Raw genomic sequence first — 26,473 nt, 5'->3', positions numbered from 1 at the left:
AGAGTGAACCTTTAATTATTTTCCACGGCCCCAGACTAAGGATTTAGACCTTTTTTATGTAATGGCCATACAAATAACAAAGTTGTCTGGTTTCAAAAATGGTTGTGGATGTATAGGCTATATATACAGGAAATAAGGGGCCAAAATTGCACCTTTTGGGGTACAACAGCTTGTCACTGGAACAGTACCCTTAAAAGGACATATTTGTTCCTTTTTTACCCCTAGGCCTACAAATGATTACCTTAAGGGTACGAATTACTACTCTTAAGGTACTAATATGTATGGTGTACTGCTACGGTGTCAAGCTGTTGTACCCCAAAAGGTACAATTTTGGCCCCTTTTTTCGGTGAAAAAAAAAGCGTCTGCTAAATGCATAAATTAATTATTAAAATAATGAGATGAGAATCCATGGGGAGAAACTCCTGTTCCAGTTGAACACTTTGGAGCCTAACATGGTGAATTTCCTTCAGGACCCATGAGAACAAGAGGTTGTTTTTACAACACCAGCCTCCCTGATTGCTCTTGACTATTTTATCATAGATGATGTTTAGGTCCATAGTGTTCTTCTCGCCAGAATGGATGCTGAGGTTCTCAAATGGAATATTCATAACATGCAGCTTGTGGATGGTGAACAAATTGTCCAGCTCAGCTTTGTCATACTGGTCAATAAACCCAATCCTGTTCAAGTACTCTTTTAGGTCCATTGTCCTAATTGCCTACAAGCAACAATGTACAAAGTTTTAACAGAAATTGTGTAGTAATTTTACATCGTTATACTCTATATGAAAAATATAATTTCAGGACTTACAATTTAATATAGCATATTAGTTATTTGTAATTATTGTTACATTATTATTACAACAACAGCAAAAACTGCAGCCACGGAGAACATGAAAGAAAGATTTAGAAAAATCAAAGAATGTGGGAGCAGATGAAATGAACAGAGGAAGATACCCATAAAAAAGTATGTTAAATAGTGTGGCTCAAGGAAATACATTTTATTATTATTATTATTATTACATGTAATCTTTCAAATGCCATAATATATTTCAAGGAGCAAGAAAATATTTTTAAATCTTAAAAAATACATTTCAGATTAATGAAATTCTTTAATAAACTATAAATAAACATGGAAATCTACATATTTTAGGTAACTGAAATGTATTGAAAATGCTTTGAATATATTAAAAATCAATATGATAAATATATATATATATATTTGCCATACAGGTAATTTAGTTTCAAGTTCTGTTTTGAGACATGACATAGTGTAAATTCAACTTATTTGGGACATTTTCCCCAGTCATCTCAATGGCAAAAACTGTCCCAAATGTACAACGATCAATAAAGAAAATTCTTTTTTAAAATGTAAAAAATCATACCGTTAAGATGAATCCAGTGAGAGCTTAAGGAAGAGCAATAGCCTACTCAGAAAGAATGAGGGGATTGAATAACACACCATTGAACCACAAAGTAAAACTATGAATGATAAATACAGGGCAAAATCCACAAAGCTGAACATTTCTGTACGACTCAACACATGCACAGCATTAATTACTATTGCTCTACAAATTGTTGTTTCACAGAATAGCCCTACTGGTCATGGATACTGAAACCAATGCTTATCTGTTTGTTTCATTTGCAGACCATTACACAACATGCTTCTTGTCTTGTGACTGTTGCTAAAAAATGACCCCTAATCATATATTATTGTCCTCATTTGTAAGTCGCTTTGGATAAAAGTGTCTGCTAAATGACTAAAATGAAAGTAAAGTAATCTTTTGTGTAATGTCTCTACTAGATCTGACTAAGAATATATAGTGTTTCTTTGATTTCTTGCTCTCTCTCCAGGCTACTACTTTGCGTAATGTCCCAATGTTAAATTCATCACAATATATAAACAGTTTATGTTTACTTCAAATCTTTTCATTTTAATGTAGAGCATAATATCATGCAAACCCATATTATCTAAATTTATATTAAGGCACCTATGGACACCTGCATCTTGGGTAGAAGTACAATAATAAAAGGGCTAAAATCAGGAGCCTTTTTTATTGGTTTACAGCGTCCTCAAGTGGTCAAATTGAGCTTATTTTTAAGAATCAGAATAATTTTTATTGGTTGTATAAAAAAAATGGTCTCAGCATGCATCAGTGTTAATGAACAATTTAGTTAATGCACTACAAATTACAAAGTATTATTATAAAGTATTGTAAAGTTAATTGACAGTTGTTTTTCATAAAATGATCCAACGGCCAACTTGTTTGCTGGTGTTTGTCTGTGTGGTGTGAATTGGCCTTAATCTGTGCAGATGACACACACACACACACACACACACACACACACACACACACACACACATACAGTATTTCACAGAAGTGAGTACACCCCTCACATTTTGAGGGGACAGCAAATTTACACTGTTATACAAGCTGTACACTCACTACTTTACATTGTAGCAAAGTGTCATTTCTTCAGTGTTGTCACATGAAAAGATATAATAAAATATTTACAAAAATGTGAGGGGTGTACTCACTTCTGTGAGATACTGTATATACAGTATATTAATATATAGTTACACACCATATCCAGCAGTTTTAAATATTAATTATTGGCAGTATCATCCTCCTAATTAATCAACTCATTTTGCTTTTTCAGCAGTTTGGTTTTCTTTGTATTGATAATGGCTGTCCGAAACACATACAAGCACGAATCAAAGTATATGGAGTGAAAAGAACTCATAGGACAGTTTTTATCTTGAGACTGTCTTTATCATTCTGTTATACTGAAGAAAAGCAGAGAGAGCGAACGAGAGTTTTACATGGTTTGGTCAGTAGACACAGAGCTGTTGTTGTGGAAAAACAAGCATCACTGAGCAAACTCCAAGGCTTGTGGATCTGAAACACTTGTTGCTTGAATTAGGAGACAAACATGCTGTATCACGAGTTAACCACAAAAAGAAAGGAGGAATTTCCTTTTTCCTGTGTTCTGTGCACGGAAAAATTAGAAGTTTTAAGTCACACAAGGTATTTTCTATTTTCTGTTTAATTTTCTCTCTTTGATATAGGATTTGCTCCTGGCTTGTATGCAATAAGTAAAAAAAAAAAAAAAGAATTTTATATCAATATGATGATGCTATATTGCTAATGTTTGATAATAAGCATGTTAAATACTTGTTTTGAGAATTTCCGAGTATATGTGGGCTATATATATTAATATTTACATTTACATGAGAATGATATTTCACCTCATATAAAACTTCCAATTAACAACACAAATGTCCATACATAATATGCATTTACAAACACAGGCTATGGACTGCCAAGTCAGTCAGACAGACAGCATGTTTTGTATGAAGGTATCTCCAAAGGAAATTGGTTTTGACAGGCTTCAACAGCACTAAAATCACTAATGATTTAGAACAAATTCTTGTGAGTTTTGGTCATAAGGAAATATTTACTGGCTACCATATTTATTTCCTGGAACATTTATTAAATCATTTACTGCATAGATGGAGTGAAGGGAGCATCTATGCTGCTTTCAAAAAAAGATCAGATAAACTCATTTTAGACAGGATGCCAAGGAGACAGGATGTTACGTATTTATTGCATTATTTCGGACATATTTTGATGTCTGCAGCCACAGTATATGCCGAGTCTTTTTCTTTTAATTTATGTACTGCCAAGTTGTAGCTGTTCTGAGACAGATGCAACCCAATTTTCACTTGTTCTGTTATAATTTTCCTTTAGTCCTTAGACGATGTTAGATATCAAATACGTAGAATTGTTATTTTGAATCGGTCCTTTTCCGTTAATCTTTTTGAACTTGTTCGCAAAAGAAGCTGAACCAAACATTTGATTTTCCGGTGGAAGGGGAATTACGCCTGAATTAAATACGTAAGAGCTCTTTGAACGCTTTTAATCGAATGAACTGCTGCACGAATGACATGATGTCGAGAACGCATGCGCAGGAGGATTTGTTGGCGAACCCTAAGAAAAAGGCTATGATAACAGTAATGCGAAAACAGAATTTATTTTTGTAATGTAATATTAGTTCAATTAAAACATAATAAATAAGTTATAATTAAAACGATTAAAGCATTGGTATGCTATAAAATATACACTAAAACTATTTTGTATTAAGCGTGTTGCTACTCATCTATACAAGTGAAGTGAAGTGAGTGAAGTGACATGTGGCCAAGTATGGTGACCCATACTAGGAATTAGTGCTCTGCATTTATCCCATCCAAAGTGCACACACACAGCAGTGAACACACACACCGTGAACACACACCCGGAGCAGTGGGCAGCCATTTTTTGCTGCGGCGCCCGGGGAGCAGTTGGGGGTTCGGTGCCTTGCTCAAGGGCATCTCAGTCGTGGTATTGAAGGTGGGAGAGAGCGCTGTACATTCACTCCCCCCACCTACAATCCCTGCCGGTATGAGACTCGAACCCGCAACCTTTGGGTTACGAGTCCGACTCTCCAACCATTAGGCCACGACTTCCCCAAAGTGAATGTGAATGTTGAAAGTGAAAAGTGACTTGTGAAAGTGAAAGTGAAAGTGAATGTGAATGTGAATGTTGTGAATGTTACAAGTGAATGTTGGCGACTTTTGGTGGCCTATACCAAGATGTGTACTATACTGGCTATCGCTTGATGGTCTAAAAACCTGCGCCGAGTTTGGTTATATGGTTATATTTTCCTTTTGCTACACAGTTTACAAGATGTTGAGTAGCTAGTACTTTTGGACAGCTGCTTCCTTTTTGTGCTTTGATGTGTTGAGCTACGCAAAATAATCCAGAACTTATGAACGTGTGAATAAGCCAATGATAAGATAATAAGACATTTTAAAATGACAATAGTATGTTATTTACACCGTGTTAATCATAAATGTAACTTAATGACGCAGGGCATGGGCAGGTTAACTGTCATGCCAACGAAACTGACTCATCAGAAATAAGTGTTCATAGTTCAGAAGGCATTTAAAGCAGCATTGACCTGTACTGAGGTCAGGTGCACCATCACAAGTTATGATGGTTAATATATAAACATACAGGACAGACCTCACATTTTGATTGATATAAAGCTTTAGGGTTCAGTAAGTTGTCAAGATTGCTGAAGAAATATGTTGTACTGCAAATAATGACCGGTGTTTCTTTTATTAAAGAATTGTCCTGAAAAGTTATTTGTGACCCTGGACCACAAAACCAGTCTTAAGTCGCTGGGGTATATTTGTAGCAATAGCCAAAAATACATTGTATGGGTCAAAATGATCGATTTTTCTTTTAGTTTTCATCAAAATCAACAAGTAAAGATCATGTTCCATGAAGATATTTTGTAAATTTCCTTCCGTAAATATATCAAAACTTAATTTTTGATTAGTAATATGCATTGCTAAGAACTTCATTTGGACAACTTTAAAGGCAGTTTTCTTAGTATTTAGATTTTTTTTTGCACCCTCAGATTCCAGATTTTCAAATAGTTGTATCTCAGTCAAATATTGTCCTATCCTAACAAACCATACATCAATGGAAAGCTTATTTATTCAGCTTTCAGATAATGTAAAAATCTCAATTTAAAAAAATTGACCCTTGTGACTGGATTTGTGGTCCAGGGTCACATTTGCCCTAGTACCCTTTCTGTTGCTGAGAGAAATAAAAGGTGTAAAGTCTGCCAATTCGATGATAAAATTAGCATTTGTAGAAACTGTAACTCATTTTGACCTTAATTGTGGTGACTGACACTCATCAACAGAAACATATGAAAAGTACTGTCAGAGGTAAAAGAACATACTTGTGTCTTTGCCTTCTCACCCAGAGTCAGTTTCCTCAGGGCTGTTATCAAATGACTTTGGATTTGCAGCATCCTACATGTGGTGACAGGAGAGAGACAGAGGAGGAGTGTCAAGACCTCTGCTCATGTTAACCTTTGAGTCTGGTAAAATAGTAATGCAACTCAGTGTCAAAGACTTTAAAGCACATTGCTGCTAGAGTACTATGGCATTCGTGATTAGCCTGACAAATACATTGACCAGTACACAGACAAAGACAGCAGGTAAAGGGTATGTAACTTTTACTACTATTAATATAACACTATTACTCTTTGATGCAAAGGGTGCTGTTTTTATTTATTCCTTCATTTCAAACATTATATTTCACGTTTCCTCATGTTCATGTAAAGTTCTTGATTAATAACCTACAGGAACTGCTGAAAAAAAATGAGGAACTCCACAGAGAAACAGAATGTGGAAGGAGTTTCTTTTGTAAGTAAAATGCTGACTGTATATTTTACTTTTATGTTGACTCACAGTTCCTTTTATTTTATGATATCCATATCTCTGTGTTTTTCTCTCTTATTGTGCAGAAACAGATAAGAGATAGTGCTTCAGTCATGAGTGCCTTTCCTGAAGGTCCTCCGGTTCTAGATTACAGGGAACCAGAACCTCCTCCTAAGAAACACAAGTACCAGCAAAGCTTGAAAACCCTCATCCCATTCCGGGTCGGCTCACAGTAAGACATTCGCCAGCTTTCTCAACATATTCTAAGCACATTACATTTTTATGTCAATAATGAAAGTGATCTGTCCATTTCATCAAGAGATCAGAGAAAAAAAACTAAAAGAACATGTTTTCATCATTGCTAAGAAATTAAATGCCCCAGTTTTTCTGTTTTTAATCAACAAGTCTGTCATTCATATATCATTTCTGAATCTTCAAATATGTGATGAATTCGTAACGTAATCTTAAATGTACATTTTCTAACTTTTTCCAGCTCACATCCAGTCGATGATGCTGGTTTCTTCTCCTTCACATCATTTGCATGGATGTCACCCATGATGTGGAAGCTCTTTAGGAAACGGTTAGATGAGGACTCACTTTATCTCTCACTTCATGATGGAGCCCACATCAATGGAGAAAGGTACAAATGTCAACAATTAAGGAAATTCTTCATAAGCTTTCCATTCAAATCTTAGCTTAGTTTAGGAAGTCTCAGCAGAATGAGTAGCTCCAGTGTAGCACTTGGCGAATATGAAACCATAAGTCATCGTCTGATGTTTTTTCATATATCCAGGTTGATTATGGAAAATTGTATTTGCAGGCAAATGGATTATGTTTAAAAAATGAGAGAGAGAGAGAGAGAGAGAGAGAGAGAGAGAGGAAAAAAAAGATTGTGATTTCTGTTGTGTTCAGGTTCCAAAGACTTTGGGACGAGGAAGTCGCCCATGTGGGTCTAGAGAAGGCATCTCTTCCTGCAGTGGTCATGCGTTTCCAGAAGACAAGATTTATAGTGTCATTCTTCGTCTCTGTCCTGTTTGCTTTCGGAGCATTTGTTGGTCCGGTATGTAAAATGGCTTAGCATTACACAGCATCATTCTGTTGAAAAATGAATAAAACATATTACTTTCATATTCCTTATACTGCTCTATATTTTATATTGAAGATGATACCCTTTTGAGGGTCCCACTTGCAAAAATGTGGTAGCAACTGTATATTTTTTATGTATAAATACCCATTTATACTTTTTTTTGAGAAAAAATTAAGCGTGCTATTGTAAAGTTGTTTAATTTATATTGTCACTGTACTAAAGGCAAATTATCTATGAAGTAGAATGAAGTAGTTCTAACTCAATTTTGATTTCTTATAAACTATGTTTTTTTTAAAAATCTGCCTATCTAGTCTATTTTAGTGCATGAAATCCTGAGCTACATTGAGCAGCCTGAGTCATCTACACTGCTGCATGGCATCGGTTTGTGTGTGGCCCTGTTCTTGAGTGAATTTAGCAAGGCATTTTTTTCATCGCTCCTGTGGGCTGTGAATTTGCGTACCGCTGTGAGAATGAAGGGAGCTTTCTCAATGCTCGCTTTCAAGAAAATCATCTCTCTCAGGAGTCTAACCAGCATTAGTATAGGAGAGGTAAGCTATTGATTGTTGATTCAGCAGTGAATATTGCCCTTTTATCGTTTGTAGAATCTATTTATTGGTTATTTGATATGGAATTTATTTGTGTTTATTTACCCTCTTTTACCAATCACTTTTTAATTAATTAAATGATATACAATACAAATAGAGCTTGTTGTGTTCATGCTTTGGTGTAGACGATAAACGTGTTGACGAGTGATGGCTATCGGATGTTTGAAGCAATCATGTTTGGAACGTTTCTGCTGTGTGTTCCGTTCCTGCTGATCATATGTATTATATATGCCTGCGTCATTCTGGGATACACAGCGCTTATTGGAATTCTGGTCTACTTGATCTTCCTACAAATACAGGTGTGCTGGTCTCTTCTGTACTGTGTTTTGAGATCGGCATTTGATATTTACTCATCTTAGTAATGTTTTGTTGATTTTTCCCTGTGTGTCTGTATGTGTGCGCTGTAGTTCTCAATTGCCAGACTGATTGGTGTGTTTAGAAGACGGGCTGTATCTGTGACAGACAGACGTGTTCGCACTATGAATGAGGTTCTGACCTGCATCAAACTCATTAAGATGTATGCGTGGGAGGAGTCTTTTGAGAAAACAGTCACAGGTTGTCCATCCATCCATTTTATTTTATTTACTCATGACTCTTTGAAATGAAGTATTTTCTCTCATCCATTCTTACCTTATTTTTTCAAACCTATTTTTTCAAACCTTCTTTTGAACTTTATATTCATCAAAGAATTCTGAGAAATATGTATCACAGTTTTCACAAAGCTGTTATTCAACATGTTACTTGAACACCAACTCAACATATTAGAATGATTTCTGAAGGATCATGTGACGCTGACTGGAGTAATGGCTGCTTGTCATCACAGGAATAAATTACATTTTAAAATATATTTCAATAGTTAATAAAGTTTTTACTGTTATATTTTTACCGTATATTTGTTTTTCTGTATTTTGATCAAATAAATGCTGACTTCAAAAACAGTGGACTTTTTGTACGGTAAATATAAATGTGAATATTTTTACTTCATTACTTTTATACGGTTGTATTTTACGCTAACCATCTTATTGCTTCTCCACAGGCCTACACTATCATTGCTGTATTTAACTGCATGAGGATGTCTATGGGCTTGTTGCCATTCTCTGTTAAAGCGGCGGCTGAGGGTAAAGTGGCTCTCACTAGACTCAAGGTTGGACTCTTTCACATTTCTCTCGGTTTATCCAAAACCAAACATAATTTTCTCTCATTTTTACCTAAAGCATTGTTGAAAACGTATCCTCCTTAATCCAATGATTGTGTACCTTTGGCCCCATTGTCTGCTCTAAGCTGGTATTAGTTTAGGACATATTGAGGAAGATGTAATTATTGTTTATATAAGTTACTCATAATGATAAGTGTGTAGTAAACATATTTTCAGAGTATTTTACATGTGCTGTACTGTAGGTTGATGCTCTGACACGTGTTAATCATGTCTTTTACACTGAATGAACATTTTGAATGAACCTGATTTTACTCAGCAGTAAATTGCTAATAATAGAAAACGAAGCGTTTGAGAGAGGAGGGGCATAGAGGACTTACAATAATGTACAGTATTTGAAAAATAATGTGTTTTTTGAACATTAAAGCATGTCAACATATTCTGTTACACCAAATACACAAAATAATGATCTTTAAAAAAGCATCATATGACCCCTTTAATGCTTGTATTTCTACAGAAGCTTATGTTGGTACAGAACCCCAAAGGTTATCTCACACAGGATAAGAATATGGACTTGGCGCTGGCCATGGAAAAGGCCACCTTCTCCTGGAGCCTGCCAGATACCATGAACGCCACTGAGAAGCCTCAAGATCCCTCTGAAAGTGGCACACACCAATCAGACTTCAAACCTTCTCTCAGAAACATCAGCTTCACTCTTTCAAAGGTGTGATATGACTATATTATAACGTGGGATGATATAACATTCCAACATTCCAACACTCAGGATGTGTTCTAGCACTACAGCAGAGACTATTGAATCTCTCTTTTCGTTTATAGGGAAGTCTGCTTGGGGTGTGTGGCAATGTTGGAAGTGGAAAAACATCTCTGATTTCAAGTATTCTTGAGCAGGTGTGGTGCCTCTGTCGTTTCTGCATCCTAACGAACAGTTTCACATATGATGTGATGACGTATGCTGACAGTATGATCATTTATTCCCTTCAGATGCATCTTCGGAGTGGGTCTGTATCAGCTAATGGAACATTAGCATATGTGTCCCAGCAAGCCTGGATATTCCACGGGACTGTAAGGGACAATATCCTCATGGGAGAACCATTTGACCAAACCAGGTGAAATTATAGAGAACATCAAAGACTAAACAGGTCAAAGACTTTGGTCAACAATTACATATTTGTTTTTTTTATAAAAAGTGTCAGTAAAGTTCATGAAATTACTCATGACCACATGGGTTTTCAACTACAATAAATCTGGATACAACTTCTACAACCTGAACTACATGAAAGGTAAAAGGGAAACCTTCATGAAAATATAGTGATTTAAAGATGATCAAATCTCATGATCAACATACAGTATATGCAGGGGCGTAGATTACGCGGGGGACGTGTCCCCCCCACTTTTAATATCAGGTAAATTCGTCCGCCGCACTTTTTCGGGCAAGTGTGTTTGCATAGAGGTTTTTTTAAGAGCCGGTGTGAATAAATATAGATTTAAATTCAAAGAGACAGGATAGTCTGTGCATGATCTGATGTTTTATTCGGACCCAGAATAAGGCGAGATGAACATCACGGAGCGCTAAACATTCCGTGCAGTGTATGTTTCATTCAATTCATTCAGAAATTCCTAATATGGACAAAAGCGTCCAGCTATCGCTGTATGAAAACAGTTGTTTTCAGAAAAACAGAAACGTTTGGCAACTCTGGAGGTCAGCCAAAGTGGTCTTTGGGTGGTTCTTTACCTCTCTCACCAAGGCTCTTCTCCCCCGATAGCTCAGTTTGGCCGGATGGCCAGCTCTAGGAAGGGTTCTGGTCGTCCCAAATGTCTTCCATTTAAGGATTATGGAGGCCACTGTGCTCTTAGGAACCTTAAGTGCAGCAGAAATTTTTTTGTAACCTTGGCCAGATCTGTGCCTTGCCACAATTCTGTCTCTGAGCTCTTCAGGCAGTTCCTTTGACCTCATGATTCTCGTTTGCTCTGACATGCACTGTGAGCTGTAAGGTCTTATATAGATAGGTGTGTGGCTTTCCTAATCAAGTCCAATCGGTATAATCAAACACAGCTGGACTCAGATGAAGGTGTAGAACCATCTCAAGGATGATCAGAAGGAATGGACAGCACCTGAGTTAAATATATGAGTGTCACAGCAAAGGGGGTGAATACTTAGGACCATGTGATATTTCTGTTTTTCTTTTTTAATAAATCTGCAAAAATGTCAACAATTCTGTGTTTTTCTGTCAATATGGGGTGCTGTGTGTACATTAATGAGGAAAAAAAATTAACTTAAATGATTTTAGCAAATGGCTGCAATATAACAAAGAGTGAAAAATTTAAGGGGGTCTGAATACTTTCCGTACCCACTGTATATATACACATAACATTTCTGTCCCCCTCACTTCTGAAATGATGGCTACGCCCCTGAGTATATGTATCATACAGATTTAGCTGATATATGAATAAAAGCATCCCACAGTCCTAACCAGTAACTCAGCCACCAACTGCTGAAAGCAGTCGATCCCACGGGAAGAGTGAAGAGAAGAATAACAAATAACAGCAGTATATACCCTACGGAGATATATAGACAGAGAGAAAGGCATAATTGAGAAACGGTGTTACAGCATTGATAATGTAATGTACAAAGAGACAGAGGTGGAGAAAGAAGAAAAAAAGAACATCTCCGGCAGCTTTGCAGTATTGGTGGTAAGTCCTCCACGTAACTGAACCTTCAACTGACACTTCCTGTGTTACTAATTGATCCTTTTTCCCTGTAACACACATACACACCATTGTGCGAGTCAGATTTAACCAGTAAGAATATAATGGATATTTTCAGGATTATACTGTGAATATGTTCATATATCGACCTTTTGCTTCTGTGGAGTCCTTGGGTAATTCATTTGTTACATGTTTCTCATCAGACATATCAAAAGCTAGAAAGAGAAAAGAAATAAAGATGTTTTTAGCAGTTTGTCAGTTTTACCAAAATAAATAAGGCGATGAATTGCTTATTAATGCATGGTCGTTACATGTAATGATATTTAGCAGGCGTAGGAACTGCATATTTAAACTGTAACGTCTCCTACAACTATGAAATCACGTGAATAATCCTCCAGCCTTAACACAATGCTGAACTTAAAATGTTCTTACTTTTACTTTTTACTTTTAGTCATTTAGCAGACGCTTTTATCCAAAGCGACTTACAAATAAGAAAAAGTAATTAAAACGAAAAGCTAAAAGCTTTTAAGAAAATAAAAGAAATTAAATAAAAATGACAAATGCATACAACAACATTTCAAAACTAAAACATTTAAATAAAAACAAAAAAATAAAGCTAAAAACAATTCAAAAATATTAAAAGAACAAAAGGTATGAGTATAATAATGATTCTAACATAACACTAAGCCAAACACCAAAAAATTAAAAGAATTTAAGGTGCTTACTAGGGCCATTCCTGCAGGTGTACATATGCTGTTCAAAAGCAGTGTATGTACATCCGCACTTTCTGTCTGTCCTCCTAGACCTGAACATACCTTAGTCGGCTCTATCTGTTTCTCGGGGTTAAAGCCTAACAACTATAAAATTAGATCCTTGTTTTTAAAAGAGAATATTTCTACGCCTTATGTTATTTTCTACTGGAACAATATCTTTAATAATGTAAATTGGACTCAAGTTTGGTCGTTACCTCAAAAATTCCTCCTTACAAATAAGGTTAAGGAAATCTCATATAAATTAATTCATAGAGTTTATCCAACAAAAGAATTCCTACAAAAATTTAAAATTGATGTAGGTTTAAAATGCTCTTTTTGTGAATGCTCCACTGAAACAATTTCTCATTTGTTTTGGTCCTGCCAATATACCCAGCATTTTTGGAATAATGTGGAGGGTTTCATTGCTGATAATATTTTAAAAACATTTTCCTTATCTTATAAACATGTGATTTTGGGTTATTATATCAAGGATCGCTCTTTAAAGGATGTTGGTTTTATTTACATTTTATTAAATTTTTATGTAAATTTCACATTCATAAATGCAAGTTTACAAAAGGCAAACCTCTTTTTATAGTGCTTGGAAAAGAGATTAAAATGTTTGTAGATGTGATGTCAAAATCTAAAAATAGTAAAGCAATTAAAACGATTAATATATGCTCCTCCTTTAACATTTTCACATAATGTATAAAAAAATAACAATAATAATAATAATGGTGCTGACCTGCAAAGTATATTTTCTGTATTAAAATTTGCATTGTAATATCCTATGGAAATGTAAATATATGTATAATATGTATTTCTCTGTAAACTGATGTTTATGTACCCTCTTTTTTATTTTATTTTATTTTTTTCCTTTTCTTTTTCCGTGTTCCTTCTTGTTGAGGCATGTGAAATTTTTTTGTTATATAGTGAGATATGGCACTGTGCATGCTACGTGTTGATAATAAAGCATTATATAAAAAAAAATAAAAAAAACAAATCCCAGCCGGGTCCGTCACTTTTTTGGGTCCCCTTGAAACATTTCCGTTGTGGTCCGTGCTATTTGCAGCGCGTTCCTTATTTGGTTGTGTTGTGAGGATTTGCAGCGCGTTTCTTCATTTGCATGTGTTGTGAGGATTTGCAGCGCGTGTGTTGTCAAACTGATGAAGATGTTTTCTTAATTTGCTGGTGTTTTTTCAATTTGCATGTGTTTTCTTAAGTTGCAGCGCGTTGAGCTCTCTCGGCCACCGTAGGATTGGTCTGTTTAGAGTCATTGTGTGCAACACCTCATCACAAAACTCCAAATACTGCAAACACAACAGAGAGGAGCAGCTGAGAACATCGGTTGAGATGAGAGCACAACAAATCTGGGAATAACTAGTTAAAAGTTACGATTTTAGGATCATTGTGTAGAGTTACACATTAAAAGGCAGCTGTGCTGAGTCACACAGTTGCTAAGACTTACTGTTTGACATGAGTCAACAAAAGGTTGGAGCTTTCTCTAATGGTGAATTTTGTTCCTGCCATTACATAATCGGTGAGGCAAAATTAGATGACCCTTTTCCTAACCTGAGGAGGTTACACATTAAATGTGTTACGACAACACAAATGAATCATTACTGTTTACTTCATGAAACTGCCAACGTGAGGTTTATGTGCATTTCCATGCCTGTTTTATATTGTATTTTCCTCCGGTTATATATTAACTTCATGTACATTCAACTATATCCCCTTAATCTTGGAAACATCTGTTGACAAAAAGCAACTTATAACTCAGCAATACTTCTAGAGTTTATTTATCGTAGGTCATTTTTGGAGCAGGTTTCTGTGTACACAAGAGCTATAACTGGTCAATTAAATATTTTAGATCAAAACTAGAATAATCTACATTATCTTTTTTTTTTTGTGCTTTTTTGTTAGATAATATAATGGCTTTTAAGATTGTATTGACGTCCATGTCTTTTCCACAAACATCATTTAAAACTCCCTGATATTTTCTGGTCTTCAGAAGCTATTGGGGATCACATATCTATATGTTATCTGGTAAGAGCAAATATTTACTCCACTAACAGCTCAAATCTTCAAACAGAAAAGAGGCCTTCAAAGCCAATGAACAGGACATGGAAACATGTTAGAGTGAATTACCTGCAGCTGATGAGTGACCAGAATGACTGATTTGCCCTTCAACTCTTTCTTGATGCATTCTTCAAATATGTGCTTCCCAACATGTGGATCAACAGCAGACAGAGGATCATCCAAAAGGAAGATGTCTCTGTTAGAATACACTGCCCTGGCCAAACTGACCCTCTGCTTCTGACCACCTGAAAGATTAATACCTCGCTCTCCAATCTAGACACACACACACACATAAGTAATATTATCATCCTCATATGCTATTTAACTGAACTCCTTAGTATTATAAACATTTAATAGCTCATTGCATTAGTATCTAATCAGAGTACTGGATGTTGGTAAAATGTGGGAACAGACCTCTGTCTGGTCTCCATATGGAAGTATTGCCAGATCAGGTTTCAGAGAGCAGGCATGAATAACACTGGCATATCTATAACACAGCAAGCATGTACCACATTTTTTAGGATGCAGCAATTCATATCAGTACAAAGAATCAATGTTCAACAACAATTTTACAGCTGAGACTGTGACCAGAGTCAGAAGTTTACCCCATCCAATAAAAGTCATTACAAGCAAAAAAAACAAACAAACAAACAAACAAAAAAAAGACGGTTCACTGTCTTCTTGGCACTAAAAGAGGATCTAGTAATTTACACGTGTTAGAAAGGTGAGGGGCAGCTTCCTAGAATGATAGGACTGACACGGGTAAATGAATACTTGCTACATTTGTTATTTCAAGATGAATGGGTAAGTGGTGTCAAACTGTCTATGTCCGGAGACCTGCTCAGTAAATTTAGCTCTTCAGGCTTACTACCATAGTGAAATCATGTAGAGTTTCATACTAAACTACTCTTTTACACTCCAATTGCGATGGTCTGTCTGTCTTGCAATTCACCTCCTAATATTTCGATCTATCAGAGAGACTAAAGATGCGGTCACATTTATTATTGGTTAGCAATTTTTTTGCGGGTGGAATCCAGTCATTTCAACAGTCCAGTCATTTCAAGGGTCCACAGAATCTGGAACTTTGTGTGAGGACGAAAGACTTCCTCCACACAGATTTTGCAACGGGATCAGGTTGGTCATTCGGATTCGCCTTGTTAACCAAGAGAGCTGCTTGGATTAAAAGTGATTCTGTGTGAGCTGTGCTACATGCATCGCAACACTGTTGATATTATTTTGCCAAAATTTCACTAATGTGACTGCACCTTAGAGCAGGGATCAGGGGTAAATACGTACAAACACATTCATGTGACTCATCACGACCTTACGATCTTAATATCAAATCATACCGTTTTCTCTCTCTGTTCTTGTAGAACAATACTAATTCATCAAGCAGCGGTAATATGTCCGAGAATCCAGACCTGCCATTCTACCAAATGATTTATGGCATTATTATTGTTGCTATGGTATTGCTGTGTATTGCCAAGGGCTACACCTTCACTAAAGTCACATTGCGTGCTTCTTCCAAACTGCATGATACCATGTTCAAACAGGTAAGACATATTATTTGCAGATTAACCCCCCCAATATAAGCTATAAAATACAGTATTTCCACTATTTCTAATTATGACAAAGCTGCTTGTTTTTGATTTTTTTTTTTTTACAGATGATATATTATAGTAGATTTACAGTGATATAGTAGATTAATTAACCATGATTCAGTTTATGATTCCAGAAGTCTTCCAGCAAAAACAATCGTTTTTTTTAGAATTTAAATTTTAGATTAGACTTATTATTTTAATATATGAATAATATATTATTATTGGTTGCTCTAAACCATCCTCATGGGAAAGGAACTCATTTTTATAATGTGAGTGATCAAGTATAATATGAAAAGGTAGGTTTAGTAATTGAATGCAAGCATTGTGATACTATTTGTTCAGTAAAATGAGAACTGCAGCATTTTGATACCATTTGACTCTACTTTTTATCAGATCCTTGGCAGGGATCTGCATAGTGTTCCCATACCTCCTGATTGCCGTGGCAGTTCTCGCAGTCATCTTTGCCACAATCCTATAGTGAGACATAAACATTGCACCTTAACATCATAAGATGTGTTTTTTAAATCCAGAAGTAGAATACAAACATTACAATCACAGATCCACTAAACAGGTTATAATGCCATGGAATGTACAAACCATCTGTGTTTTCTCTTTGACCTAGTGTTTTCCAAAGGAGCATTCGTCAGATGAAGAGGATGGAGAACATGAGTCGTTCTCCCTGGATCTCTCTCACCACCTCTACCATACAGGGACTCAGCACCATCCATGCCTATGACAAAAGAAAGCAGTACATTGAACAGTAAGATAATACAATCAATATATTTGGATCTATGAAAATATATTAAAGGGATAGTTCACCTAAAAATGGTGAACTCATGTCGTTCCAAACCCATAAGACCTTCGTTCATCTTCAGAACTCAAATGAAGCAATTTCTGATGAAATCCAAGAGCTTTCTGAGCCTGCATAAATAGCAACGCAACTGACACGTTCAAGGCCCAGAAAGGTAGTAAGGACATTGTTAAAATAGCCCATGTGACAGGGGTTCAATTGTAATGTTATGAAGCAACGAGAATACTTTTTGTGCGCAAAGAAAACAAAAATAACGACTTTATAAGAACGAAGGTCTTATGGGTTTGGAACGACATGAGGGTGAGTAATTAATGACAGAATTTTAATTTTTGGGTGAACTATCCCTTTAAGATATTAATTTATATTAGAAAATATTTTAGAAAGACAAACAGCGCTGGGAAACATATTGTGGTACTTGCCAAAATGAATATGAAACATCATTATAACCATCATGAATCATATCCCAGAATGACTCAGTAATTATTCAGCATACCTGAGCAATAGCAGGCAAACATGAGTGTTAATATTTAGACCAACAACATGATTATGAGTGTGATATTGCTTTTATGCAACAGTCCAATAAACAAGAAGTTAATATTGAAACTGAAATTGAATTGTGACGTACATTTTAGACACAATATTGCAGGTTACTCTGTCTGTTTCTGATTTAGTGTTTTTTTTCAGTTGAGTCAATGACTCAAAGACAGCTGTTTGTTTCCACCTACTGGTGTAATGATGTAACCTGCAGAGAGAGACACTAAAAAGACCCAGTGCTGTTGGACCATATACGGCCAAACAGATTCAAGGACCAGAACTAACTGTTGTATAATTTGAAATACATTTTAGGCCATAAGGGCTGTGGCTTTTAAAGAGAACTCAGTAGTAATAGTTAAAAACCAATAGTTTTGTTCTTCACACAGAAGCTGTCACTAATAGCTCGGTCTAACTGACTGTATGTTGATTTCATATTAAAAGAATGTAGAAAGCAAGCCAGTTAATTGAAAGTCATGTAGGCTATTGTTTGTGTGTTTCCAATGACAGGTTTAAAATGCTGAGTGACACCAACTCAAACCACTTCATGCTGTTTAATTGTGGGACTCGCTGGCTGTCATTTTGGTTAGACTTCCTGTCAGCTACTGTTACTCTAATAGTGGCACTTTTTGTAGTGCTCAGCTCCAATGAGGCCATAAACGCTTCTCTGAAGGGCCTGGCCTTATCTTACACAATACAGGTAACTCTCACAGCTAGACTAAAACAGTAGTTTAAAAAATGAAAGCCTTTATTATGTCAAATTCAACTGGATGTTTGAGCACATTTTTTGCATTTCTGTCATTGAAGTTGACTGGGATCCTTCAGTTTGTGGTGAGATTGTCCACCGAGGTGGAGGCAAAGTTTACCAGTGTTGAGAGACTGCTTGAGTATATTACGGTAAGAGACATAAACACTAGGTTTACCTCAGTATATCATGCGTTTATATTTAGTTTAGAACATAGCTTTTATTTGTTACGACTGCTTGCTTGTGTGCTGTAGAGTTGTGTATCAGAGGGTCCACGAAGTGTCAAGGGCACGCATATTACCGCCAGCTGGCCACAGGAGGGCGCCATTACCTTTAAAAACTACAGTATGAGATACAGGGACAACACGCCCATAGTCCTCAATAATCTCCACATAAATATTAAGCCAGGGGAAAAAGTCGGCATTGTGGGACGCACTGGCTCTGGTGAGAGAGAGCATATTATGTTTTATCCAAAGCTTAATTTATGTTTTCATTTTTAAATTTTTATGTATTATTGTAATAAGTTAATACTGACATGGTGTATACTGAATTAAATTCAGAAATGGAAAGTCGTGATATGTACTAAAATATGTACATGTTGTTACCTTCATAAAATGCAAAAAGCAGCTTGTGCATATCAGTAAAGGCATTTGTACTAAGAACAAGGATGTTCTGCTAGATCTGTTTCTCTTGGTTTCATTTGTTGACCCTCTCTTTCTGATTCAGGGAAGTCCTCTCTGGGTGTAGCATTGTTCCGTTTGGCAGAGCTGGCTGAGGGCACTATATTTATAGATGATGTGGAAATCTGCAAGCTGGGGTTGAGAGATCTTCGCAGCCAACTCTCTGTCATACCGCAGGATCCTGTACTCTTCATCGGCACTGTCAGGTGACCTCTCACCTTTCAACTTTTCCACTCTTCTCCTATTTTATTCACAATAGGTACTTATTCTACCAGTGCATCACCTCACTGAATTATGTTTTTGTCTGAAAATTACTTGAAACTGAATTGGGCAACAGCCATTGTGAGATTATTAATTTGCAATTACAAAAACTTGCAATTGTGAAAAATAAATTGGCAATTATCTTTATACTTACAACTTTAATCTACATTTTTCTACAATTTTTTGTATATTGTAATCTTGTACATTTCTGATCTGATGTATATCCATTTCTGAATCTGATGTATATCCAAATTAAATGGCTTCTCAGATGGAAAAATGTAGCGCTTGATTTTGTCCATCTGGAATTTATTTGGATTGTTGTCGTTTGCTAATTTCTCTGAGCTTTTCATCTGAGTGACATGGTTGCTGGACAAGAGCGATTGAAACTTATCTTGGTATTGGACAACCTTTTTGCCCAGCCCTCACTCCAGTATACACCTCTTCAGAGAAGAGCAGTGTTACTTTAGTATCATTGATATGGTACCCTCTCAGAAAAAAGGTACAAAAGCTGTCAATGGGGCAGTACCCTTTCAAAATGTACTAATATGTGCACTTCAGGTAGTAATATGTACTGATATGCATCCTTTTGGGGTAAATATGGTACAAAGGTGTACCTTTTGGAAGGGTACCGCCCCAGTGACAGCTTTTTTACCTTTTTTCTGAGAGTGTACTATTGTTTTTATTAAAATGTAGAAATAGTTTTTAGTTTAAGATATTTTTTCCATTTAAATGTCTAGTTTAAAAAAAAAATGTCTCTATACATTTTTATTTCATTTTTAGTTGTAGTTATGTTAGTAAGTTAAACTGAAAAATGTTGTCTGGGTACGTTTTTTTATATTTTATTTCAAGCTACACATTTTATTTGAATGGTTTTAAAAAAGTAATGATTTGCACAGATAAATCATTTTAATAAACACTGCAACATTCCATGAAAAAATGAGAATTGTTGATTTAAATTTCATGGTGACTAATGTGTTTGTTTGTGTGATTATTTTATACAGGTATAACCTGGACCCCTTTAACAACTACAAAGATGAGGAGCTCTGGCTGGCTTTAGAAAAGAACTACATGAAGGACACGGTAAAGACTTATATGAGGCCTACAAGCAATACATGTTTTACACAGTAGAAAACAGCTTGGATGCTCACACTTTTTCAGCTAGGCTTCAGAAGTTTCAAACTTGATGAACAATACCTTTTTGTATAAGTAGTCAGCATTTGATCAATTGGCACTTCAACTCCACTCACTCATTATGATAAAGTTTGCTTTTCTGCTGATCAGTGGGGTGCCATGATTTCATTGTGATTTCAACAGTCACAGTTTCTACTAGGAGCAGCTCAAACATTATTAAGTTAATCTAGCTTTTTATGTGAGGATATAATTTATCGAGAGAGCAAAGGAAAATCACAATATATGAGTGGGCATGTTACTATGCACGTTAGTGATGAAACATAGACGTAACATCTGCTTAAATTCCTCTCAGTGCTTTGGGACATGGTAACATAAAAAAGAGTAGAGGAACAGCAACAGAATATAATAGTCATAGAATATAAAAGAAACACGCAGGCATTCAGGTGTTAAATCATCCACACCCCTCTTTCTCTTTCTTGCAGATTGCTAAACTGCCAGAGAAGTTGCACTCTCCAGTAGTGGAGAATGGAGAGAATTTCTTGGTCGGAGAGCGGCAGCTCATGTGTATGGCCAGAGCGCTGCTTCGCAATTCAAGAGTAAGAACACAAACACACCCAGAATCCCCTCGAAAATATTCCTTGCTCTTAAAGAGTCTGATTAAATTGTGTTCATAGATCATTCTGTTGGACGAGGCAACAGCGTCTATAGACTCCGAGACTGACAGCATGATCCAGCACACCATCAGAGATGGTTTCCAGCACTGCACTATGCTCACAATCGCCCACAGAATCAACACGGTTTTGGAGAGTGACCGCATATTCGTCATGGACCAGGGCAAGGTAATCCACTGCTTCTTATATAGAAATTGACATTGCAATCGACACATGTATTATAAGTATATAATAGCATCATTGAAGTACTCAGTATGAGCCTACTTTTATGTTTTCTTCCAGGTGGTTGAGTTTGATCCACCACAGGACCTGGTACAGAGGCCGAACTCTTTATTTGCATCACTTCTAGCAGCAGCTAATCAAGTGAACTCATGAAGCACTCAGAAACATTTACATACTCATATAGACCTGCACACTGCTGCAAAATTTAACAGCAGAGTGTGCGCCAGAGCATACAAAATGGGGGGCATTTGATTTTCTAAAGGGGGGGGGGTGGGGTAACCTTTGGTTTTATTTCACCATAAGACTGTACATTTAAATTATGCTTGAAGAATGTTCTAGTTGAGTCAGTGTGTGTTTTTCTCACCTTGGACACTGAGTGTCTCTCTCCTCCTCCATGGTTGCATCAGTGGAGACACTAACTGATGAAATGTGTTGAAATTTCAGCATCAGCGTGCATCTCAGACTGATGAGGGATTGAGGGAATTATTTTAACTCAGTGAAGAGACAGCGTGAAAGACATTAATCAGATATCACTGACTTTTTATTGCTTGTGTCCAATATTCTTCAGCACAATTTCTGCAGTGACGCTCATGCGCCCATATGACGCATCATTTAAAACACTTTCTTTTAGAGACATTTTTGTATTTTAAGTCAAATTTGTTTATATTTTGCGCAATTATGAGCTGTGCACCATCAACACTTATTTAGGTCAATACCTTTTAACACACACACACACACACACACAAAGTTTTGTTTGAGTACACCAAGTTACCATTGACACTTATTGTTTTTGATTGTAATGTCGTCCTGTTCTGTCAGTCTGTCATCAGGTGAGATGGTGAACCAACCCCCTTGACTTCCTGTCAAAGACTTTCCCGTCATTTGTGTTTAACTACAGCATTAGTCATGATTTACACTTTAGCCGCAGATTTACTCACCAATGAACAAATTGTACTCTAAAACATGGGAACATGCACACCAACACAAAGTGTCGTTGACTGCCAGTATCGTATGAGTCATCTAATCAAATATTCCTTGGCGTGAAGCCAAAGTCTCACTTCCCTTTAACCTAGAATCCAACCACATATTGAATCTTCAACCTTTAAAGGCAGAGTAAGGGATTTCTGGTAGCCAATGTTTATATTTGAAATCGCCAAAACAACCACGCCCCTAACCCAAAAGGGTCTTGCCCCTATTTTGATAGCTCCGCCCCACACATACGTACGCAACCCAGGCAACGATTAGTTCTGTGAAACAAAGCAAAACCAATGTTACACCGTGTCTACGGACGTGAGCGGCGCGGCGCAACAAATCCCGACAGAAAACTGCTGCCGGGTTCTATTTATGACGTGCTGACACACATTTCAAATGGTTTTCAACGGTCGTTTGATCGCGTCCAGTGTAGCCAGACTTTAGCTGTTGTAGACACGGTGTTACTCACCTACTGAGAAGAAACATAGCAACCTCGGCGTCCGATCGCAGGCCTCCGCTCCTTGAGTTCTCTCCAGCGCTGGAAAGCTGATCCGATATTTACATGGGTCCTACTTCTTGCCTTATCGTTCCACAGACGTTTTCCTCTTGTTTTTTATCCGCCATCTCTATCTTTCTGTCGCTCGGCTCGGCTAATGTCCGTCCCATGCACTGAAAGCTCTGCGCTGGAAAGCTGATACGATATTTACACGTGTCCTACTTCTTGCCTTATCGTTCCGCAGACGTTTTCCTCTTTTGTTTTTTATCCGCCATCTCTATCTTTCTGTCGCTCGGCTAATGTCCGTCCCATGCACTGAACGCGCTCTCCTCCACATCATGAGTAGACACGCCCCTTATTGCTGATTGGCTACAAGTTTGTTTTGCGATTCGGCCCGAATCAGTTTTTAAAGCGTTTTTGAAAAATCACTTACTCTGCCTTTAAACATTCAATTAAGGCTTTAGTGATTGATTACTACTTCATAGAATAAAAATTCAAGGCAATGTATCATGGTGTACAGAACTTCTTTGTGTTAGTTTAAGTTGTCTTGCAACCACTAGGGCGCAGTGTTGTCTGAGGAAGTGGAAAACTTTAGAGCATAAATTGAAAGCGCAATTATCTTGGAATAGAAACACACACAGTGGCCACAAAAAGTATTTGGACGTGTAAGTCACATTTAAAATATATCAGTTTTATTGATAAAGTGATAAGGTATCAAACCAAGTGGCATTTCTTTTAAAGATATCATACTTTTCAGGCAAAACATTTCATTAAAACAAGTTTGTTAACATTTATTATGATAAAATAATTGCTATACTGTTTAAAAATGCATTTGGACACCTTGCTTACAAACTTAGTGCAACACGTCCATAGTTAATAGTTTGCAGATGCTGTTTGGTTTGATAATTTAATTGTGACTCGATGTCCCAACACTTTTTAGGTACATTGTACATACTGTACGTACAAACATGCTGGGAGATTCATAAAAGTCAACCTTAATCTGCATCAGAGAAGTGGATATTTGGTGTTAAGATTCCAATATAGTGGAAATATGATCACCAGCCTGAATGGCAAGACTAACAAATGATGTAAAGATCTACAGTTGTTTACAAACCTTTGTTGAACTAAAATTAATTTTTGTCAAGGCCCTGTTTCTCTCTCTCTCTCTCTCTCTACTATCCAGTTGGTAGTTTGCAAGAACAATAAATCATTGACAAATGTGAACTCTATTCTTAGCGTTGTATTACAGTTGGCCCTAACTAGTTCTTTCCTAACACTGTTGGACAAAGCTGAATGCATTGTTTCTGATCAGTGAAAGGGATCTTTGATCAGGCCAAGGCTTAATTGAAGATGATAAAGACAGTAAGCAGGCATGCTCAGTGAGGCCAGATGTGCCTATAATAGTCCTCAAAGCTTTGTACACGCACAGCGATCGCATTATAATCATGTTTTCCCTTTTGGAGAATTTGGCCAAGCGATGTTAGCAGAGGAAGTCTTCAATCACTCAGCAGTGAAGCTGTTCCTCAATACAAGAAAAAAGAAGAATCATTACACCTCTCAGTCTGTTTATGAAGTCCTGCTGTGATCTGTCAGCTCTGGCGTGATGGAACTTTAAATATTTTTTCTGCTTATAAAATAATATTAGCAAAAAATAATAATACTCATCATCATTATCATAATCATAGTAATTTGTTCAAAATGCAATGGAACGTTTTGGGCTCTGCTGAACTCTGGCATCAAGTGTATTATAAACCAGAGAATTAAGAGTGATGATTGTAAAGGACAGTCATTTCAGGCAAGCACTTATATCTGTTGAACAGCTGATTAATTTAGTTAGCCTACTGTTGCATAATATTTGCTCTAAACTGTAATATTGCTGCAGTGTTCGTGTTGTTGCTAGGCAAATTGTTTTGTATATTGTAATGGACCATGTTTTTTTTTTTTCTTATTGGAAGTTTTAAGAAAATATAAAGGTAAACTTATAAAATTGTTTCAACTGAAATCAACATTTCCTGTCCAAATATTTATTTTATTTTGTGAGTGAGTATAGCCGTGTAATAGGCAGGAAAATGTATAGCTATGCCTTAATTCTTGCCCTAATCGAGAAACTTAACACATGGAATATGTGGTCTTACTGGTCATAATAATGTTGCAAAGTGTAGTAAAATAATCTTTATTGCTTAATAATTTACATGTATTGACTCTTGAATGGTGAAATAATCTGTTATGTTAACTAAATATTCGGTTGATTCAATTAATAGAAAACGACATCAATGTATTTGTTTCCAAATACATTTCAGGAAAAAAAAATACACACCAAGTATTTGCATCAAACACAAAACTTTCAGAATGCTTGTCTGAGCTCTTTAAGAGAACAAAAGTGCTTATTTTAGAGTAATTTCACAGAAACGGTAATCAAACCAAACTAAGTTTGTCCATTAATCATGATCCAGATAACGATCCACCACATACAAGTTATGTATTTATGCTGTTTTCTGTTTGCAAAGTAAAAACAGCATGACTATCCTTCCAGGGAAGACTGGCAGCCTTGACTGGGATCTGAGAATGTTTCTAAGAACTAAGCCCACCGTGTCTTCACTCCCCACCACTGGCACTAAACCCCAATGATAAGAGAAACCTCTGGAAAATATTTCCTAATGAAAACAGGAGTACTCCAAACATACCTGTGCATTCTGTTTCTAGAGAATGTTTCTAAAAATAATAATAAAATGTTAATACAATGGCAATAATAAACCTGACCTTGAATGTACTAACACTGGCTAATCACACTCCAGAATGCTCAGTTCAACTCTACTGAATATATATATATATATATATATATATATATATATATATATAAAATTCACATTTACAAAAAAATGTTATGCATCTTGATACTAGGTGATAATCAGTGTTTCTGTTATTACATTGATTATAACAACCAAGAATAAAGTGTTAAAGTTAGATGTTACCATCACAGACATGCATAAGCATATGCATATAAACACAGACATCCACATTCCAGGATTATTTGTTCAAGACTCTTCAAAAGAATAGGAAAATACTGACAAATAGCACTCATCAATCATTTTCAAGCATTTAAAAGCTGTTTAAATGGGAGCAGACATTTTGTTTAGCATTTGTTTGTTCTTGTATTTTGCCAGTATGTGTTTGTGCTTTCTATTTTTTTTCTATTTTTTTTTTTAACTACACTTGTGGTGGTAATAATGACACATGGTTTCACAGGAAAAAAGTCCCACATTGTGATTTACAGAAGATGTTTATAAATCACAATTCCTGGTTTACATTACCTTTCAGCCACTTGAATATGCACAGAGCTATACTGGGTGTGGTATGTGTGGGATATATTGAGGTGGATTCAAAGTGTGAAATCAAATCCAGTGTCATGACTCTCCAGCAGCAGAATGCACTTGCGGTAACACAGCATTTCCTGTCTCACCCTTTTACAAGGAAAGAATTCCCAATCTGAGTCAGCTAAATCAGGTATATCTGGAACCAGGTTGTTTACCTGCTACACCAGGAACATTTCTTATGACTAAATCTCACACCAGATATCAGATTTAAATGCACCATTTTTGACAGGTTTCATGACCGTGATCGAAAGATATCGTATTAAGAGGCCATGCCACCACATTCAGCTTTGTATGAACGACA

At 36.3% G+C, this 26,473-nt stretch overlaps 1 protein-coding gene and 1 long non-coding RNA gene across 2 annotated transcripts; one reads left to right on the top strand and one right to left on the bottom strand.

Annotated features, from left to right (window-relative positions):
• The first annotated feature begins 6,004 nt into the window (after nucleotides 1-6,004).
• Nucleotides 6,005-22,570, top strand: LOC107741038 (multidrug resistance-associated protein 9-like). The gene is made up of 22 exons (XM_016553620.1): nucleotides 6,005-6,060; nucleotides 6,202-6,262; nucleotides 6,364-6,509; nucleotides 6,771-6,917; nucleotides 7,190-7,337; nucleotides 7,676-7,912; nucleotides 8,095-8,268; nucleotides 8,377-8,524; nucleotides 8,974-9,113; nucleotides 9,640-9,846; nucleotides 9,960-10,031; nucleotides 10,125-10,249; nucleotides 16,672-16,755; nucleotides 16,901-17,038; nucleotides 18,131-18,320; nucleotides 18,428-18,517; nucleotides 18,620-18,809; nucleotides 19,092-19,251; nucleotides 20,308-20,386; nucleotides 20,920-21,033; nucleotides 21,112-21,276; nucleotides 21,391-22,570. Exons 2-22 carry the CDS (start codon nucleotides 6,218-6,220, stop codon nucleotides 21,481-21,483), a joined length of 2,892 nt encoding a protein of 963 aa, XP_016409106.1. The 5' UTR covers nucleotides 6,005-6,060; nucleotides 6,202-6,217; the 3' UTR covers nucleotides 21,484-22,570.
• LOC107741028 (uncharacterized) lies at nucleotides 13,881-15,289 on the bottom strand. Its single transcript, XR_001640149.1, has 3 exons — nucleotides 15,092-15,289; nucleotides 14,747-14,950; nucleotides 13,881-13,908 (listed from the first exon to the last, which is right to left on the bottom strand). It is a non-coding gene; the product is annotated as an uncharacterized LOC107741028 (long non-coding RNA).
• Nucleotides 22,571-26,473: the final 3,903 nt, after the last annotated feature.

The sequence above is a fragment of the Sinocyclocheilus rhinocerous genome, unplaced genomic scaffold, assembly GCF_001515625.1.
Source record: "Sinocyclocheilus rhinocerous isolate Xijiao unplaced genomic scaffold, SAMN03320098_v1.1 scaffold2782, whole genome shotgun sequence".
Lineage (NCBI taxonomy): Eukaryota > Metazoa > Chordata > Actinopteri > Cypriniformes > Cyprinidae > Sinocyclocheilus > Sinocyclocheilus rhinocerous.
The sequence above is the reverse complement of the archived record's forward strand: the minus strand, read 5'-3'. Positions and strand labels throughout refer to the sequence as shown.

Bases quoted from the DNA above. Each gene is read 5' to 3' on its own strand.
- LOC107741038 (XM_016553620.1), top strand. From the start codon at position 6,218: ATGAGGAACTCCACAGAGAAACAGAATGTGGAAGGAGTTTCTTTT. The intron at 8,525-8,973 runs GTTGTCCATCCA...ATACGGTTGTAT, and splicing joins TTTTGAGAAAACAGTCACAG to TTTACGCTAACCATCTTATT. The intron at 20,387-20,919 runs GTAAAGACTTAT...TCTTTCTTGCAG, and splicing joins AGAACTACATGAAGGACACG to ATTGCTAAACTGCCAGAGAA.